Source organism: Meriones unguiculatus, chromosome 4, assembly GCF_030254825.1.
Source record: "Meriones unguiculatus strain TT.TT164.6M chromosome 4, Bangor_MerUng_6.1, whole genome shotgun sequence".
Lineage (NCBI taxonomy): Eukaryota > Metazoa > Chordata > Mammalia > Rodentia > Muridae > Meriones > Meriones unguiculatus.
This window is the reverse complement of record NC_083352.1, coordinates 20,622,852-20,642,813: the sequence shown is the minus strand read 5'-3', so window position 1 is coordinate 20,642,813 and position 19,962 is coordinate 20,622,852. Positions and strand designations below refer to the sequence as shown.

At 41.6% G+C, this 19,962-nt stretch overlaps 1 protein-coding gene across 7 annotated transcripts in view; it reads left to right on the top strand.

Annotated features, from left to right (window-relative positions):
• The window catches only part of Unc5d (unc-5 netrin receptor D), a 547,003-nt gene that overhangs the window by 450,769 nt on the left and 76,272 nt on the right, over positions 1 to 19,962 (top strand). For 5 of the 7 annotated variants that reach the window (XM_060381573.1, XM_060381571.1, XM_060381570.1 and 2 more), the window contains one exon: positions 5,379 to 5,411. The exons of the other annotated variants lie outside the window; for them this stretch is intronic. In XM_060381573.1, coding sequence (XP_060237556.1) covers positions 5,379 to 5,411 — 33 coding nt within the window. The remainder of the gene's footprint in view (positions 1 to 5,378; positions 5,412 to 19,962) is intronic. 7 annotated transcript variants of the gene reach the window in all.

The following is a 19,962-nucleotide window of genomic DNA, read 5'->3' as shown; positions in this document are numbered from 1 at the left end:
ATCAATAACCCCAGCCTCTTTTTTCTCCATCTGCAAATAAAAAGCAACTTTTAATCAGCCCCTGCGTGATTTGTTTCATTTTTCATTTGTGTGTATGCGCTGGTGCTATGCTTGGGTATGTATATGAGTGTGTGTGTGTGTGTGTGTAGACCAAAATTAAACCAAGTATCTTTGTGGGTCGCTCCTCCATTCATTGAGGCAAGGTCTCTCACTTGAACCTGAAGCTAATCCATTTGGCTAATCTCTCTCTCCAGCTTGCTCCAGGGATCCCCTCCCACATGTTGGGATTGCAGGTGGGCCACCATGCCCACTCAGCCTATATGTATTGCTGGGGATCCAAATATAGGACCTCACACCCATTTGGTGTGACTGGCCCACTGAATCATCTTCCCTGGCCTCCCCATATGATTTTTGCTGTAAATCTACCATTGCAGGGCTACCTAAACTCGATAGACACATTGCTTTCTGACATGATGCATTCTAGAGAGCTGTAAATGACAGGGATAAAAGGCTTAAAAATGTATAATATCTAAACATATAAAATCATTAGTTATTTTTAATCTTATTTTATTTTATTGACTGTAAAATAAAACAGACTATCCAAACTGAGGAGGGTGATATGTGCTAATGAAGTAATCAACACAGATGTCATGATTTGTATTTCTGAGACAGAAGGCTTTTCTGGGAGACTGTAGTGAGAAGGGGTACCCAAAGAGATGCCATACATGACCAAAGCCTAAAATGGAGCTGGAGAGTTGATAGATTTATCCTACAGTTACATGAGTTTAGTTGAGGATTTCTAGAAATGAATTCATATTTCTAGAAATGAATTAATATTCATGAATTCATGTGGTGGGACCATGAAAGCAGAGCAGCTGGCTATGGTCAGAGGCAGCAGAGGATCAGTGTTAAATATTGTTTGCTGAGGTTAGAAATTGTTGAAACAAATAAGGAAACAGCAGGAGTATGGGGGGGGGAAAGGCAATTTTTCCACATTGTGGTCAACTACTGAACAAGGTGAGTTTGAAAAAATGTGTAATTTACAATGAAAGCATTAATATGCATATTTTGGGGACAGAAAAGCTTTCAAATAATACAGTCTACAAAGAAGGAAATGAAGGTTGTCTTTGGAAAACAAAATGAAATAAAAGAAGTTTAAGCATTGAGTATGATGACATGCTTGGATTGCAGTCAGGGAAAGAGCTGCTGTTACGGGCATTGTGTGCTTTAGTGATCCTTAAGAGGCCATGCAGACACTAGGAGCAAACACATCTAGTCAGCATTTGACACTGAAGGGCACAGGTGTCATAGAGTCCCAGTCCACAGCGTCTGAAGAGTCATGAGGTTGGAGACAGAGTCCATCTGTCCAAGAGTGCCGCCACCACCTCAGGCTGCTCTCTCAAGTGTCCAGCACATGGGTTGCATGAGGTTGGCCATATTTGGTTTCCAGTAGGGGTTAGGTGCCAGTGTGTAGCTTTATAAATAGCTCTCAGGAACAATGGATTCCATGGGAATGCTTTGGGGACTCAATGGGAGAGAGAGAAGCAAGGACTAAAGTAGAAGAGAATGAATTGTCACCAAAAGTACAAAGTAAAATGCTCTCTCCTTTCCCCCTCCCTCTTCCTGTCCTCCATTCCTCTCCTTTTCACATCTTTTCACACACATATACTGGTGGGGGCTTGGTGGGAAAAAGGAGTATTTCTATTGCAGTAAATAATGACAAAGGCAGAAAGCAGAACAATGAGCCATGAATTGTCTACATGAAAACCATAACGTGACTGGAAATTTTCTATATTTTCATGCTACCACATATATAAGCATATGCATATTTAATATCAAATATATAAAAATCAAAGAAAAACCTAAACATTCATAGTTTAACATTAATAGTGTTTGTTCTCTGCGGTGAATTCTTTTTTCCCCTTTGAGCCTGTTTGGACTGCTTAGTATGTAAACAGCAAACGTGGTTTTCTAGTATACACTTCTAAATTAGGCACAGTTACAATTACTTATCATGAATTCCCTTCCATCCCCTTGACCTCCCAGCGCTTAAGGCAGACCTTGGGAAGTGGCTGTGATTTCGCCAAACTACTGCTTAGCTGCTACTGGTTACAAAGGGCACTATTTCAATGCTTGTCAAGTAAAAAACTAACTCTCCCAGACACATCTCTATGCTGCCACCTCACAGCCCCTTAGGGAAGCAAAGACTAGCTGGAGTTGACCATACACGCCCCCTGATTTCTTGCCAGGAAGTAGTAGAAATCACAAAAACACAAACCCCAATTAATCAGGACCTCTTGGAGTGGGGCCCAGGCATGGGTGTTTATTTTAAAAGCTCCCCAGGTGATTCTAATGTGCAGCCAGCATTAAGAACCATGGCCCGAATGGATTAATTTACTAGGGGGGCATTTGAATACGGCCTTTGGAGAGGGGAAAATTAAAGTGGAGAGGATTTGGTTGACCAAGGCCAAGTTGTTTCATGGCCTTGAGCTTTGTGAGAGAATGATTATGCAAACAGAATAAAACAACAGTGTGGAGTGGGCCAAGCCTTCAAAGTTAGAGAGGTCAGTAGATGGCCTTCCCTAGCGCATGCAGAAGGCCTATATCTGATTCAGTGTTTTACTGAGGAAAATGCTGTGCCCTGGCAGCTTCCTTTCAAGGTATTCTTATTTTGCAAAATACAGCAAAACCCAATTTTGATGCTAATGCCAGAGGACTAATGTATTTGGGCTCCAGAGCTTTCCAGCTTTTCTACAAGGTGCCCATTGATATGGAAGACATTCTGTCTGATAGAACAGAGGCCCTTTGAGGCAGTAGGAAACCATTATGAATGGCTTTTGTTCCCATATCATCAGTTGCCCTCCTGAAAGACTAACGATAGGTTAATGGAGCCAAAGCATCCCTAGATGATTTCTAGATCCCATTCTACTTCTTCATATCAAAGTAAACTCTGTCTCATTTTGGTTTCATAGAGCAGAGAAACTAGTTTAATTCTCATTCAAGTACCCACTAAATCAGTGAAGTTCCTGACCTGGCATTGTGACATGTCTCTAAGCAGTCATACAATAAACACCACGAACTAATGGGCTCATAACCATTTTTGTATATTGAAATTACTTCACCAGCCACCATTTATTGCAATTATTAAGCTAAGCTTGTGCCAACCCTGTGTGGTCCTGTATATATCCTGCTTAAATCTGAGGACCAAACTTTGAGGACATTTCTATGCCTGGTTTACCGTCAAAGGTTGAAGTCAGACAGACAGAATATAGAACCCTTAAAGATTGAATTCAGTTCAGACCCTGAGTCTGCCTTATTTGTACCAATAACCTTGGCACCAGAGCTGGATTGGAGGGAAAAGCAGATTCCTGCCTTGTGTGCACTTGTGGCGGTGTCTTTGCCTCCAGGCCTTAATCCTTGGCCTCTCAAGCACAGCCATTCTTATTTCAGAGCTATTCTCACCAGAATTCTTCCGTCCCACTTTTCTCACCACTTGGTTATATTCGAAGATGAGCTTTTCTGAGGCTCCATCTTGCATCTCACCTGTTTTTAAGGGCATTTCCTTGTGTTCCCTGGTTTAATCTCCATTCCCATTGTTCAGAAGAAAAAAACGTACCATTGAGCCTAGCCAGAGTTCTAAACAGGGGTCTCCTCTTGTGGTTCTACCGATGCATCAGTTTTAGGAATCTTAGCTCTGGCCTGCCAGCCTCTTGGTGCTTGTGCTGAATGCTTTCAGATGCCTTACAGTAAGCAAAACGGAAGCCCAGCTGAACTCACCAAAGTTATTGCCTTTTAATTTTTGAGAGCAGTAGCATCTGGACTTTCCCAGCTGCCACCTGCTCTTGGGGAAATGTGTCGAATCTGTGCAGTGAGGGGCATGCAAGTGTTCTTAGAAACTTGAACGAAAATCCTGCGTGAGCATGCCAATATAAATAATATACTGTCTTCCCAGAAATTGTTCATTTTGAAGACAATATCTTCTGCTGTCTCACTCTCCCCCACTATTAAATGATTCATATCCAGAAGTATGGTTTGCACCCAGCTTGTAAAATCTACTTCCGTAATAGGTCAGGCAGCTAAACAGACAAAGCATATTGCAGTAAGTACTTTAAGAACTCTACAAGATCAATATAAAATTCAGAAATGGGTTTAGTTAGTAGAAATTCCTAGGCAAACTCAGACCACAGCCACCAATCTGCTTAGGAGGGGTTACTGTACGGTCAGATAATATTTATGAAGTTCTAAAACGTGTAGCATGCTGGGTTTGAGTCCGTTAAAACTGTAATCCACAATGAGAGCCTCACTCTGGGTGGCTCATCTTGAGGCTCACCGAGAGCAAGTCTGGGGAAGGTAATCTCTCGTAGACCCACTGCTATGACTCTGTGATTGACCACCAATGACTTTGACCTGTGTATTCTGACAACGTTCCCTCAAAGCCTAGAAGAGGACTATGAGAGGGCCAGACACCCTGGGAGTGCAGGAGGCTCTGCCAAGTGTTGAATCTAGCTAGCATCTTGATCTGGCATCTGAAAGTGCTCATGTCTGCCTTCTACAGTGTGGTGTTCAGCCTGACGTGGAAGCAAGAACAGGAGGAAAGAGAGGGACCCTGGGCAAAACAAACAAAGTCATGGGCACCACAGTCAGTTTGAGAATCAGAATTATATTCTGGTGGAAGTTATGACCAGAGAACGCTTGGTTAACACAGAGCCTTGGGGAGAACTGCCTCAGCTGACCCTAGCCTCTGAGGTCTAGGTGAATGCCTTTTCCTTCTGCTTGCCACATCCCACCAGCTTGCTGCGTATACAGGGACACCTTCACTGAGAGAGACAACACACATTTCAACAGATTAGGGAGAGAGAAAACAAAAACCCAAATCCAAAATGCTCACACCACTATACCCATAGCCCCAGGGAATGGCTCAACAGGTGGTTTGGGAGTTTATATCTAGACCATGTTTAATGCAAACCAATGCAGGATCCCTTTAAATATTTATTCCCTGGTTCATTTTTCTGTCTTCATGTATAGTGAAATGGCATCTCTTACTTGAGCAGGCTGCTCACTGGACATTAAAAGGAGCAGGCAGCAAGCTCCCTGCACTTATTATGCAGATAAGAATCTAGCAGAAGCAACAGAAAAAAAATATGCTAGCAAACTGGAGAGAAAATATATTCTTAAAAAAATCATTATATGGAAATATTTCAAAAAGAGGCAAATAAAAAATTAGGATGCAAAAAAATTGTGGGCCCCCTAATCCATATTGCCTGCAAATCAGAGAAAATGTATCATTTATAGAGGTCCATACAAAGTAATACAGGGAATATATCTGTTCCATGTAAATTTATTAAATGCAACTTTCTCTTTCTCTTTCTTTCTTTTAGATAAAAAACCTCTTCATGAAATAAAACCCCAAAGTAAGTTACTTTTCCTCTTGTGAATATAATTTATTCTTATATTTGCTGCCTTACTGTTGTATTTGTTCAGGAGCTGAGCAGGACTGAAGTCCTCTGACAGATCCAGGGCTTTCGGGGCCTTTCCTCATTGAGTTTGGAGTCGCATATCAGAGGTTTAAATCAAAAAGAAATATGCACACCCTTCCCCTCCCTCAAAGCAAAAGTAAATCTCTCTTCTTGATTCTTTCTGCCTATAAGTCCATTTCTCTGTAAATGTCAACTAGGATTCTTATTTCTGGAGAGATTTATAGCATTAAAATTAATAAATATTTGTCAGTACACACTTGCATGGAAAGTACCCTGTGGGCAAACGCCTGGCTCCTAGCCCTTCCAGGAAAAGGCAGGGAAGGAAGGGATCTGGAGAATGTAAATCCAGAGTCTCTCCTGCTTTGGCATCCATGGTAACAAAGTAGATTAGGAACCAGCCCTCCACAGTGAAACAAATTCAAGCTGAGTGTCGGTGTTGGTGTTGGCTTCACTTCCCTAGTTATAGACTTGCTTCCTGAGGAGGCCTTTGCATTATTTCTGTTTTGCATCCAGGGGATTTAGAAAAGGAAGCATGTCTTAAAAGGTTGGCAGCTGGGTATTTGATCATGTGATTCTTAGCTTTGATTGTGCTTATGATAACCTAGAGGCCTTTTAAAAGTTATGCTTCCAGACTGTACCTGGGGAATCAAAATTGGGAGTAGGGGTGGGGGCATAGATTAGAACCCAGAAATCTTTATTTTTTAAAACTCTCCTAAGGAATTTCATTATACACTCAGGTTGAGAACCATAGCCTTAGCATTTTGTGGATGGAAGAACAAACAGATCAGAGTCTTACAGTAGGATGGGAATTTATAAGCACATCCTCTTTAGGAAAAAGAAAGTGAATTAGATTCCATGATGGTGGATACACCTAGAATCTACATGTTATTGTGTTTAAGTTAGTACACGATTTTAGAAATAAGCAATGCGTACTAAGGGATCATAAGCTATGAGCAAAGAACCATATAGCCAGCATGAATAGCAGAAGTAGACAGCTGTCCAGCTGTTTTGGAATGTAAAGCTTGGGAAACCTGTCCGTGTCTCGTTCCTTTCATTTAATTCGCGATGAATGACTTTTGATCATTTAAATCTACAACATTAGAATTCAAAGCTCTTAAGAGGGTTAACAGCTTTTATTAGTTAACTTCTTTGAGGAAATCAAGTCCTTAGAGGATGGACAGAAATAGTTACCCAGGGGTGGGCATCAAAGTGACATGAGAGGAAAATCCAGACACTTTCTTTCTGCTCCGATGTAATGCTGTGGGCCGCCAGCAGCATGGAGAGACCACTAGCTTGCAATCTGGGAATTCTACAAAACAGAATTTCCTCAGTGTGTTTATCTGCTGCTGCCAGCTGCTTGTAAAGGCACCAATTGGTACCCCAGTAGCAGACTTCAGGTTTCAGGTATGCTTGCTCTTGAAGACAGAGATGGGAGGAACTCAGCACTGTATGTGTGTATATTTGTGTATGCTGGCATGAGGGCACATGGTGAGGGGAGGAGAAACTCATCCTTCATAGGCAGCCCGTACCTGCGTCCTGACTCTCACAGTGACAGCTGGGATGAGTGGACACTCAGCTTCCTCTTAGTCTCATATGCTTGCCATCCCCTCGTTTTGTGTAGCATATGGCAAGATCGTGGGTGTCCATGTGGTGACCAACAAGAGAATTATTTAGAACTGCATATGTGTGTGTGTAAAAATTAATTTCATGCTCAGTTTGTGAGTCTTGTGTGTTTCTAATTTGGATACATCTGTACTTTCAGCCATAAACCCCACAGAAGCTTTTTCTTGTCTGCAGGGACTCCTGAATTCATTTTTGCTTGGGGTTCTCGCTCCTAAGCACCACATTTAATCGCTGGATACTGCAACAGAATTGCTTAAACTGTTTTAATTTGTGATTTTCCTAAAAATAAAAACATACCAGAATCAATGTGGTTGCAAAAGCCTCCCAGAGGAATCCAGACAGGGTTCTGTGAGCTGCATGGTTAGAAGTACATTATCCAAATTCAGGCGAGCTGTTCAGGAAAAGTGGGGCCGAGTTTAAGACTACATGAATCATCGCTGATGCAAAATCAAAGTCAATTATGAAGATAATTGAGAAACAACCTGCTCCTATATATAGCAGTCCACATCATCTTCCACAAGTCCTGGTAGGTAGACTACAACATTCAGAGGGAATATTCCACACAGTTCTGCAAAACAGACAGGCAAAGGAGCTAGCTTTGAGTTTCAGGGAGGCACAAAAGGAAAGCAAAGTCTTAAGATATGTGTTGGCAAATCATAATGACAAACTGGGGAAAATATGTGCACTGCATAGCTCATGAAAGCACTTATTGTAAATGAGATAATTTAATCAATTACGTTTCCTAATGTACTAAACCGAATGTTTCATTTTCTGCTTCTGCACATCTTAAATTATCTTCAGGTGCTTTATGAGATTTAATCATAGTTAATAGAAACTTCATTACCATCAAATGTGCTTTCAATAAATGTTGTGTAACAATGTCAGGAGGTGCAGTAAAATATAGTAGGTTCTGAATGGCAAGCACGAACCCCCCAGAGCCAGACTGAAAAATGGCTGCATTCTGACAATGAGACTCCTCAGAGGCTTGGAGAATGGGGCTGGCTGAATGGCTGTAAGCTCTTGAGGGGCGCCTGCATCAGTGATTTCACCTGAGAAGTCACTGACAGGGCGCAGCATCACTCTAGAAAATGGTTTTGTGTCTCAGTCACTCTCCAGCACCCTTCCTTACAGTCAGTTTTTCTCACCTTATAGACATGAGTGCTTGGCTGGCGGGGGAGATGGCTCAGGGGTTAAGAACCCTGGCTACTCTCCCAGAGGACCTAGGTTCAGTTCCCAGCATCTATATGGTGGCTCACAACCACCTGCAATTCCAGTTCTAGGGACCCCAAGGCCATCTTATGGCCTCTGTATGCACATGGTACACAGACATACATGCAGGGAGACACTCACACATGAAAAATAAAAATAACTGAATCTAGAAGAAGAAAAAGCAAAGGAGGAGGAGGAAGAGGAGAAAATTTACACTTTCCATGGGTGAAATTAATGGTTCCAGGTGCCTCAGGGTCATCTTCATCTGATTACCTCCAAATAATCTTAGTCCCAACTTCCAAAATTCAATATATCCTTCTCTGCCCCCGTCTCTAGTCCATCCCTCTTCTCTGTTTTGTAAACAGTTAACTGCTAAGTCAGTGCTCTGAGGCAAAAATCTGGACTGGCTCTGTCTTCTTCACGCCCTGTTTTCTTCTCTGTATCCAACAAAACCACCTCCGTCTGCTTCTTTTATGCTGAAACAAATCTCTGGCTCACGGGCTTCTCTTCATTGCTACTCAGTCATCTCCATCCATTCACTTATCAGTTACTTATGAGTCCTTATTGTGTGCTAAGGTTATGTGCTGCTGAGTGGAAAATCTGCCCTAAGCACAAGACATCTTAGGCCTGCAAAGTTCACAGTTTTAGTCAAGACAGGTGGAATAAGTATAAATGGCAGAAAATGGACGAAGTACTTGACAGTGGTGTGACTTGTTCTGAGGAGAAATAAAGCAGGGTGAGGACCTTGGGCAGGCTTTTAGGGAAGTTTGCTTTTTCTTGAATAAAATATTCAGAGGAAGACTAATAGAAGGAGGGGTTATACACAGCAAACTTAGAAGAAGAGCAGTAGTATTAGTTAAAGCTACAGAAATGAGGTGAGAAGAAAACCCACATTGTGCTGCAGGCCATGATAAAGAATTTGACCTTGACTCTGAAGGAAGAAGTGGGAAGCTATGGAAGAATTTATTCAGGGTAACATGACCTAATATTTTCAAAGATAAACCACAACTTTCAATGTCAAGTATAAACCTAGAGGGGGTAAGAGCAGAAGCAAGGAGATTCATTACAATGATCTATTACAACAGTAATCTGTTATTATGGCTGTACTCTTAGAATGACCCAGGTTCAAGATGATTGAGGTTGACGCTGGATGGGAAATGACAATATCTGGAGGCGGGGGAATGGGAGACAGATTTTGAATCCAAAGGTTTGATGATAGATTGATATGATGCAGAATTTGGGTGACTCCAAATTGGGGGCCATGCATAGGAAGGATAGAGTTGCCATTACTGATACTAGGAAAATGGTATATATAATTTTGGAAGAAGAGCCCAGAGTTCATTTTGAGAGTCTTGTCGAGCATCTAAATGGGGGATAGAATAGGAAGTTGAGTACATGAGCCTGGAGGGCAGAGAAATGTCCTGGCTGGGGATACGTAAAGCCAGCAGGTGAGTTGAGGTCAATGAATAAAGTATATGGATAGAGAAGGGCTGAGGATCAGGCCCAAAAAGAGAGCAATACTTAGATGTTAAGGAGGTCAGAGGCACTACAGAGAAAAAAATAAAAGAAAAAAAAAACATAACCATAGTAGTAAGAGAAGATGCAAAGGAAAAGAAAATGATCCCAGACTGCTGGGCGGTATAAATACATAAAATCATGCATGTACTGATGACATGAAAGTAGAATCAAAACTGTCTGACGGACAAAGGGAACAAGTGGGAGGGAGGGAGAAAAAAGTGAGGTATCAGGGAGCTATAAATGCCGGTGTTAGGAGGGACAAAGTCAAGCTCTTTCCCTAGCAGAGATTTTCAGTCATCTTCCCATACCTGGTCTGGTGTTGCCTGAAGTCTATTTGGCTGAGCTTTTCAGAACTTACTTCTCAGCAGATCTCCTGCCTGTTTTAGCCTCTTCAGGAGAGCTAGAATTCTCTGAAGCAAGCAGCATCTCTTGACCAGTTTAACTATCTGCTGTTTGGCTTTCTGGAACATACCACAGCCATACCCGTCAGCAAAGCAAAGTAATGAGTACCCATTGTCATTTGCCTTATATTTTCATTATTTGCACCTAAAAACTTTCCCTCCCCCTAGCTCTTAATGTGTTTAATTGATCTTCCCTCAATTTTCAGCCTCAACACTACTTCTGTAGTGTTCTGTACTCAGGGTTCCCTCCCCAGTCCATGCTGGAACTTTAACTGGTTTGATCTTAAGCAGGTTTTGTGCAGGTAACCACAGCTACTGTGAGCTGATGCATGCAAAATCTGAGTCATATCCAGAAGTCAGCATTCAGGGCTCTCCTCTTTATCTGTCAGCTCTTACATTTTTTTTCAGGCCTTTCTTTTGCCATGTTTTAGAGCCTTAGATAGACTTGGGGACTGATGAATACTGTTTATCCACAGCTTGGCACATTGGACTGTTAGAAGTCTTTGTATTAATGGTAACCCACTCTCTCCACTCCAAAATAAGTTTCCTTCATCATAGTTGAGAGCAACACAAATCTAATGGTTACAAACATAAATATTTAGAAGATGGTTTTACAACATGACCACTTAGAAAAACCAACAACGGGAGGTTCCCTCCAAGGGCCTTAGCACCTCCCCAAAACATGGGCTTTTGAGCAGGTTCATAGTAGCAGGCATGAAATCTTTCCTGTGGTGTGGACCCTTTATCCAATCGGAAAGCAGTTCATTACATTCACAACCATCATGCCACTATTTCCCCAGCAGGCCCATCTTGCTGGTAAGTAATAGTAGCATTCAAGCTCCTGTTCTAGGTAAGACCATTGATAAAGTTTTGGGGTTTTTTGGTTTCTTTGTTTGTTTTTGTTTTTTCACAGCAACCTACCCAGAACCTCTGGCTCTATATAAGTGAACCATCAGAGAGAGAGAGTTTTCTAGTTAATTGAGGCTAATTTCTTTATGCCTTGTATCCAAAGTAAATGGTGTCTTCAGCAATAGGGTTTTACCACCTATTTATACTGGGCAACCAAGAGCAATAGCAATTTTTATTTTAGGTGCTCATAGGTCCTCCCTGACCAGTCACAAGGAACAAGGTGTCCTGGTACTGACACTCATTTAAAAACCATGTCTTCTGTAAGCAGAACACTCATGTAAGGGACTTTTATTTAAACTCAAACACATAAATACATGCACATATATATAGTCATAGTGTTTTTATTACCCTACAAAGTAGTGGACTTCCATAGGATTTCTTTATATATTCTTAGTTTTGACTAATATGCTCCATGAATTTTGTTTCATCTTGAGACCTTGTCTCACTACGTTGTAGCTCAGTCTAGCCTAGAACTCAGAAAGCATGCCTTAGTTTCCTGGTTGCTAGAATTTTACAAATGAGTGCCAATACAGAGTCTTATTTATCATTTTATTTGCTGCATTTACACCATTACCAAGTTCAAAAAATATATTTGTTGAGTTATTTTTCTGAGCCTCCCTATTCATTCTTTCCTGAGCGTTTTGTTGTTTAAGTCCAAAGTCACAAATTTTTCATCTAGGTAACCAAGCTTATTCATTCCTATAGTGCGTATTTATGATACACAAATAGCTGTGGCTCAATCAAAGGTGTGAAGGAAAAATCAGAAACGTATTCTCCTTACAGTGTAATGAAGGATGAAAAATGAGTGATTTGAGAAAAATGAAAGGAAAAAGTGTGAAGCATCCCCAATGTACCGTGCAGTGGGATATGGCCCACATATTGGCATTCTGAAATAATTTCTACCAGGTAATGGCCTGAATGTATGCTTAAGCCTAGAAACTACAATCATCTTGTCTTTTATCAAAAGTTTTCATCTCATGTGTCTTTTCAGAGTACATAGGCTTGCAGAATTTTCCAGTTAGGCAACTGCTCAGAAGATGTAAACTCAGGCTTGCCTATGGGCTCAGTAGTTGGCCATGCTGCCCCAGGCTGCTGGCATGAATAGCGCCTCTCACTGGCAGCATGGTCTTTGGCCCATTCCTTTAAAGCTTCAACAGATTCCTAGGCCTGTCTAAGCTAGCATGGGGCTACTAGTTTTGGTGCTATTCTTCCTGCTACCCTCTAAAACACGTTCTCCCTTATTTTGTCCATCATTTTTACTCATCCTGTGCTGATTATTTTCAATTACGTAAGTACAGCACTTTGCACAAATTGCATGATTTGCTTTGTCCTTCACAATCATTATTCCGCTAAATCAGTTCAGTACATATGTGTGCAACATTTGTAATTTTCTTGGCGTTTTCAACATTTTTTTTAACTATCTGATTTCTAGCCTTTTCTAAGTGTATGCTTTTTCTTACTATCATTTTCAATGATTTCAGTGCCTCTGTCTTTAATGGAAATGGGGTTTTGTTCATTCACTACCTCAGAACTGAGCAAAGGTACAGAGAACAGGTGATAGACCAGTGCGCCCTTTAGCATCAGCTTAGCACCAGGGTGCTCACTGAAACTGTGAATTCACAATCACTCCTTCCCCCGCACACTGATATATACAGTTGGTGTCTTCAGTGGTCAGAAGAAGAAAGAAATTTTCTCAGAGGCTAACATTCAGACCCCACTCTCCAGTCTCTTTTACCTTGTATCTCCCTGGTTACTAAAAGCCTACTACTTTTGCAGTTCAAAAATAGAATTGCCAGTTAAAATACAGACGGGCCACTTACCTAAATTTGAATTTTAGATAAGCACTTCATAAATAAATTTTAGTGTAAATATATTGGAGTTATTATATAGGAAACACTTATGAAAAGATTGCTCATTATTGAACTGAAAAAAAATTAGATTTACAAGTATATTTTTTTTGAGGGAGGGTCTCAAAGCTATAGGACTGGCTATCCTAGAACTCACTATGTAGTGCAGGCTGTCCTTGAATTCAGGGCAATCCATTGCTCTTAGCCTCCTGAATGCTAGGATTAAAGATGTGCACCACCCCAGCTAGTTCTATATTTTTATTCATTACATCTTGCATCCATAATTAAAGCAGAATTCTGCAATACATGCCTAAATGTTCCACAAGTTATATGGTCTTTATCACCAGTATCAGAAGATCAGGTAGGATTAAAACATTCATTATAAAAGGGAGTCTTTCTTGAAGAGTGAAGAGTATGAGGAGAACCTCTAGAGATTTGATGAGAGTATGTGACGTGGATGAGAAATGGGTGAAAAGAGTCACAATGTAGGTTGGGGCAGAACACTTCAGGGAATCCACCTGGGCATGGACTCGGTATAGAGAAGCCAGGAATCGGAAGGTCTGTGACTGGCAAATACAAAGTAGTGGTTTATATTTTCATATGATCAAAGCCTAGGGCAGGGAAGGGGAGTACCAGACAGGAGAGGTTGTGCAATGTTGTCATTAGAAGAGTTGTCTTTCCTTGAAAGTAGGTGGTATCAGACAGTATAGAATCATTAAGACCTGTGTGAGAAAGTGATTAAAGGAGAAAAGTAAGCCAAAACAAAATCAAAGGTGATTTGTGTGTCTTAAGCCTGGTCACTGGTGGTGTCATTACCAGAAAAACAAATAAACAAACAAAACAAAACGAACAAAAAAAAAAGAATTTATGAGGGGAAAAACTGTCTAACAAAATGAGAATGACAATTTTTTAAATCAGGTGGCAAATGTGAGATGTCATTCCATGATGCAGGTAATTGTATCCAGCAAAGAGGAAGAAGATGTGGGCATGGGTGGGTCTTCAGAGAAGATTGACAGATGCTTGCCTGAGACTGGACAGGACCAAGGGTTAGTTGGCACTGTCTGTATGTGAGTGATTAGCCCATTAGAGAAACTGAAGGGGGAAAGGGACCAATATTGGAACGTTGTAACCTGCACTTACAACTAGGAGAAAACAGTGAGGAGCAGGTGAGAAAAGCAGGGAATCAAGGCCTTGGACAGCTTTGTCTCACTCCAGAGCCATGGCAAGGACAGAAACACTCACTGCTGATGAAGTGAAAGATGGGCTTCGAAGCAGACCAGGGCTGTGGGTGGGTAAATACATGAAAGCATAAGAGCAATGACGTGATAAGGCAGAAGGATTTGGTTTCAAAAGTTATCACAAAGCCCGCCTATCAGCTAGGCAAATGTGATAAAGGAAGCCAAGTAAATTCTGATAAGGGGCTGTGGATTTGATATGTTCCCTTTTGAAAAACTAGAAAATGTGGACAAGAATAGCTCGTATAGAGCCTTTAGGGTAAAGAATGAAAAAGAAAAGAGAATGATGGACATCTGCACTCATTTCCCTGCCAAAACTCATGGTCCTACACATTGGTTACTTAAGGAAAAGTAACCGGAGGAAAAACATTTTTCTTGCATAGTGCAAATATTTGCACTCCTAAAGCTTTTTCCAGTCTGGCAAACAAGTGTTGTTTCTACAAAATGATGATGATGATGATGATGATGATGATGATGATAATAATAAGAATAATAATAATGAAATAACTAGTCCAGTGACATTGTGAAGCACTAAGATCAGAAAGGAGAGGAGAACCTCCCCTATCAGTGGACTTGGGGAGTGACATGCATGCAGAAAGGGGAGGGAAGGTGGGATCGGGAGGGGAGGAGGGAGGGGCTTATAAAGGGATACAAAATGAATAAAGTGTAATTAATAAAATAAAAAAGGAAAAAAATATTTACAAGCTAAAAAAAAGATGTTTATAGTATTACAAGCAAAGAGCTGAGAAGTCAGGAGAAGAAAGATCAGCGGTGTGTCTCTGAGAAGCTGGTTGGAGTGAGCTGATGGAGGGATTTGCAGAGAGGTGTTTAGAGGAACCAGACCATGGGCAGGAGGCAAATGGCCACTGTGGGGGAAGACCTGGAAAATGCAAGGCTAAAGGAATATAGATAAGGCCATGTCCCCCTGGAAGCAGGAAGGAATGAAGTCAGAGCAGGCCTGACTCCGGGAACGAGGAAGGGGAAAAGAAAATGTAAACCCAAACAGAGATGTTTTGAGGTGTACAGGAGTTCATGTAATCTGGCCTCTGTGTTCTCAAGGAAGATAGATGAGAATTATGGGAAAGATTGCACAGTGGCTATTGCAGAGATGATGTTTTTGGGCCAGAAGCCATGAGTAACATGATGCTTGAGCTGCAAGGAAGAACATGAGGAGCTTGCAGAGCATCTGATTTCTAGTTTTTGCCAGCAGGGGTATGCCTGCCTCTAATCTAGCAGAGCATGATCACTTGGGTGCTGGTATAGAAGAGATGTAAGAAACACAGGAATCGGGGTTTACATTTAGAGACTGAAAGTGACTCTATGCTCAGACCTGGGATTTGCTGTTTTCTAATTATCAAGCCTTGTGGCCAAGCAGTAGCTCTCTTAGCCCATGTCACTGTGTGCAAAGAAGGAAATAAAATCTCGGCCTCCTCAGATTTCTGTTTGAAGGTTAAACTGAAATCATATGTGCAGCTTTTAGAGACCTGCGGACGGGGTTGGTGCTAGTTTCTGAGTAGTCCTTTCTGTCTAGAGCAGTGTTTCTCAACCTGTGCATCACAACCTCTCTGGTGGTTCCATGTCAGGAATCCTACATATCTGATATTTACAACTCGTAACAGCAAAATGAACAAATATAATTGTACGGTTTGGGTCAGCGCAACATGAGGAACTGTACTAAAGGGTCACAACGCTGGGAAGGTTGAGAACCACTGATCTTAAGGCAGGCAGGCAGTGTGATTAGGACAGAAGTGAGCAGGTGGCAGGCATGACCGAGGTCATGACGCTGGAGACAGACCACATGAATTCATTCTCAGCTCTACCATTCACTGATCACGAGGCTTGGAGCAAGCAAGCTATCATCTTCTTCCCTTTATTTATACACCTAAGTGAGGACATTTGCACAATGTCATCGGAGTTAATAATAAGTCTGAAATGCTAGCATGGTATACCGTAAGCACTGTTTGACACTTCACTATATACCGCCTTCATTATAATGAAAATCAGTAGCTATTAAAGCAAGAACGAGGTCTTCAAAGGTAGAACACTTGAAAAGTGAAGACATTGATTGGAGGTTACAAAGTCAAGACTTGCCAAGGATTACAAAGGGTGACTGATATTGAATACCATGGTTGATCATAGCTGACCACTTTGAAGCTATTTTCTGACAAGTTAAAGGAAATTCTCACTGCCTCTTGGTAACAGCAAGGATAAGCAACCCCACAAGTAACTTGTGGAATATTCCAGTAGGTCTGTAAGCCAGCTGCTCACAGATGACTGGGCTGGCAGGTGGTTGTCTTTCTGTGGGATTCTGCCTCAGCAGTTGGCGCTTCTGTTTTCCGTTTGTGTTGCTTCTCCCTGGCTTCTTCTTTTGATTATCTTTTTTAATGTGGATTCCTTAGCAGTTCTTTCACCACCTCTTCCATTAGCAATTCAAGTGTGTTTTGCTGTATTTTCTACTTCGGAAATGTTGGTCATCATAGGACACCCACTAGGAGATGACACAGAACACCATGGTTAAAAAGGTACTCACTGTGCTGCTATATTAATTCTTTGTAGCTCCAGACCTGAGGATAGGTGCCAGTCTGCTCCATGTTAAATATGATGTATGTCCAATTTGCAACATGTGAATTGAGTTAATGTTCCATCGGCAAGAAGAATTGATATGCCTTTCACATTGGGGGTCTGGAAATATGGGGCAAATCAAGTAAACAGCTGTGGCTTGAGTCATATTGATTACTACAAATGATTAGAGAGGGCTGTCATTCATAAAGCTATCAACTTTGTTAAGATGAAGGGGCCTTGAAAGGTCAGTTAGTCATTTCCAGCCAATTCTGCTTTAAAAAAATAAAAACTAAAATAAAATAATTGCAGACTGTTACAAAGTCCTGCTGGTTTTTAGAGACTTTCTGAAAGGAGATTTCACAATCTACCTCAGAAATATAGTTTTTTTTTTAACAACCCTCATTGTGGGAAAGGTCATTTTAATATCCAACCAGACACCCAATTTCTCTAATAAAGGGCCATATCTTTTCTTCCTGTCCCTGTTAGATAAGGCAGAAGACTCAGTGTACTAGTTCCCCTATATGGACAGTCATTGAGTACCTACTGTGGGGCCTTACCTCCTCTAGGAGCAATCCGTATGCATCCCATTAATAAGAGGTAAACGCTGTCCTTTCTCCCCACAGCCCTGTTTCTCATTCCCTATTTCTCTTTGGACATTCCTCTGTGAGGGCTTTTCATTCCATACATACATTCCTCCCTGATTTCTTTGGGACTTGGAAATAACAGGTTTCTCAGTGCAGTATTTTGGTTGTTTTTTGATTTGTCTATAGAAGTAGATTATACATTGCTCCCCCCTGCCTTGGATATGTTGGAGCCTTCCACACTCTGCCTAAAGCATTAGTGACCTTTAGTAAAAGGAAGGTAGGGATGAAGAAAACAGGAAAGGAAACATAAGGTGAGGGTATGCAAAGCCTTGCTTACAAAACAGAAAGGTATGGCATTGTCATATGCCCACAAAGGCAGAGGAGCACTGCTCAAGCCAATGCTTTCATTCAGAATCCCTCTGAGCCAACAAATCAGGAATTCCATGTCTGTGAGAAGACTAATTGTTATAAACCCACATGTACATATAGAAATCAAAGAATATTCTTGAAGCAGAGTTTCAAAAATCACACCCAAAAGCTGGTTTATTTAATATTTTGCTTCTTCCAATTGAGAACAGGCAAGCAAGCAATAAGTAGGTCTGCACAGTGATAATCAAGGTTCTATGGAAAACTAGAAACCATACTGCTGTGAGGAGTTTAAAGCAGTTAAGAACAGCAACCCATTCAGATAATTACCAATAAAAAGTAGAGCCCAAAATGCATTTGGGGAACCACAAGTCCTATAAGTTCTAAAGCTCATGGGAAGGAAGAGTTAGCTGAACCACATAAGACAGAGTCACCTCAGAGAGAGGGGACGTGGGCTGGCACTTGGCAGGTGGGTAGATAAATATGGACAGATACTGGTGGAGGCCTAGATATTATACTGACCACTGTGCAGGGCCTTTTGCTAGCAGTACAAGTCAGTCAAGTAGAGTTGAATGTAGGATGTGCAGTGATTGGCCAGGAACAAAGGCACAGGAGTGGATGTGGAGGCAGCTACAGGTCCTGCAAAGTGGCTGTGCTAATGCTATGCAATCATGTATGCCAGCAGCTCCCCTAAAAGGAATGGCTACTTCCCCCTAGCCAAGCCAGTGCCCTCTCCATGAGTGTGCCTTTGACTGCATATACTTGCATGAGGGAAGTGTGCATGGCACTGTGGGAGTGTACCTGTAACACACACACACACACACACACACACACACACACACACACACTGCTCTTTCTACTTCTAGCCAGCAGAGAAAACATGGAACTAAACCTTTGGTCCTTGTGAGCTCAGTCTTAAACACACACAGAAAAGAATCTCTATTAAGCTATCCATAAATCTGTAGGGAATGCCAACTCTGCTCTTGGAAATATTAGAAGCAGTTGCCAGAGGGTGAAAAATAAGACACAGCACAAGCAGGTAGATAGAGAAGAGAATACAAGAATAAAGAGAAAGAAGGGAGTACAAAAGTTCAACTTTCGAAGAACCTGAGCTGTGGGTAAGGATATCGGGTTAGAACTCTCGAGATACAAAATATGGCTTTGAGTAGTTATGCTGTCAAGGCTGAACCTGTAATACCAGGCTTCTATCACTGTCTGGGTTTTTACTGTGTGAACTCTATGCAAACTCATGACAAAGTTGGCCCTCAACAAATATTTTTCCAGAACTGATGGAATTATTAGATCCTGAACTTTGAGACTCCTAGATTATTCTTGTTAAATAAGTGCCACTTTGTTCTTCTTTCTATAGGAATCCTGTCCTAGTAGCTGCTAGCTTTACCACAAGCAGAATAAACTTCATAGGGCCAGTGCTCATCCGCAAGTTTAACTGCCTTCTGTCCCCATGCTAGCTAAAGTCCCACTAGCCAATGTTTTTTAAGAATTTCTTTTTATTTTTTATTATGTCTACATGTGTGTCTGTGTTGGTTTGTGGATGTGAATGCAGGTCCTCAGGGGCAAGAGGTGGATATCAGATGCCCCAGAACTGGAGTTACAGGCAGCTGGCTGTGAGCTGCCCTTACAGGTGTTGGAAACAAACCTTCAGGTCCTCTGCAAGAGTATTCCTAAGCATTGAGCACTCTCTCTGCTCCTTCCACCCTTAAAATATTTTTCATTTAATATTTCATTCTTGTGACTTAAGTCAGATGATTCTGCAGATTTTCTTGATAGAGGAAATGTGACGGGCCATACCTAACATTAATCTAAAGCGAAAGGGTGTGGAACGGTGGAGATGATTCTGGTTACTGAAATATCAAGTACCAAAATGGGAATCTGGGAGGGGTGGGCAATTTTCCCTTGCCTCTCTGTTTTGTCTCCCTGTGCTAATGTCCGCTGATTTCCGCTTGGAGTTTAGGCATTTTACCTTGGTAACCCCACCCCCATTCTGCCACCCCTTGCTTCCATCCTTCAGGTTTCTGTGCTTGGGGCTCTAAGAATGTCTTTGTCTCTGCTTTACAAAGCCAGCTGAGGAGCAGCTGCAGTCAGTACATAGCCTGGCTGCTTCCCTGCACCTGCTCCTTTGCTAAGGAGATGTGTGTTTCCAGGAAGTAACTTGTCAATGTTGGTGTCATCAGTCTGCAATTCCCAAGGAAGAAAAAGAGCTGACTGGTCTC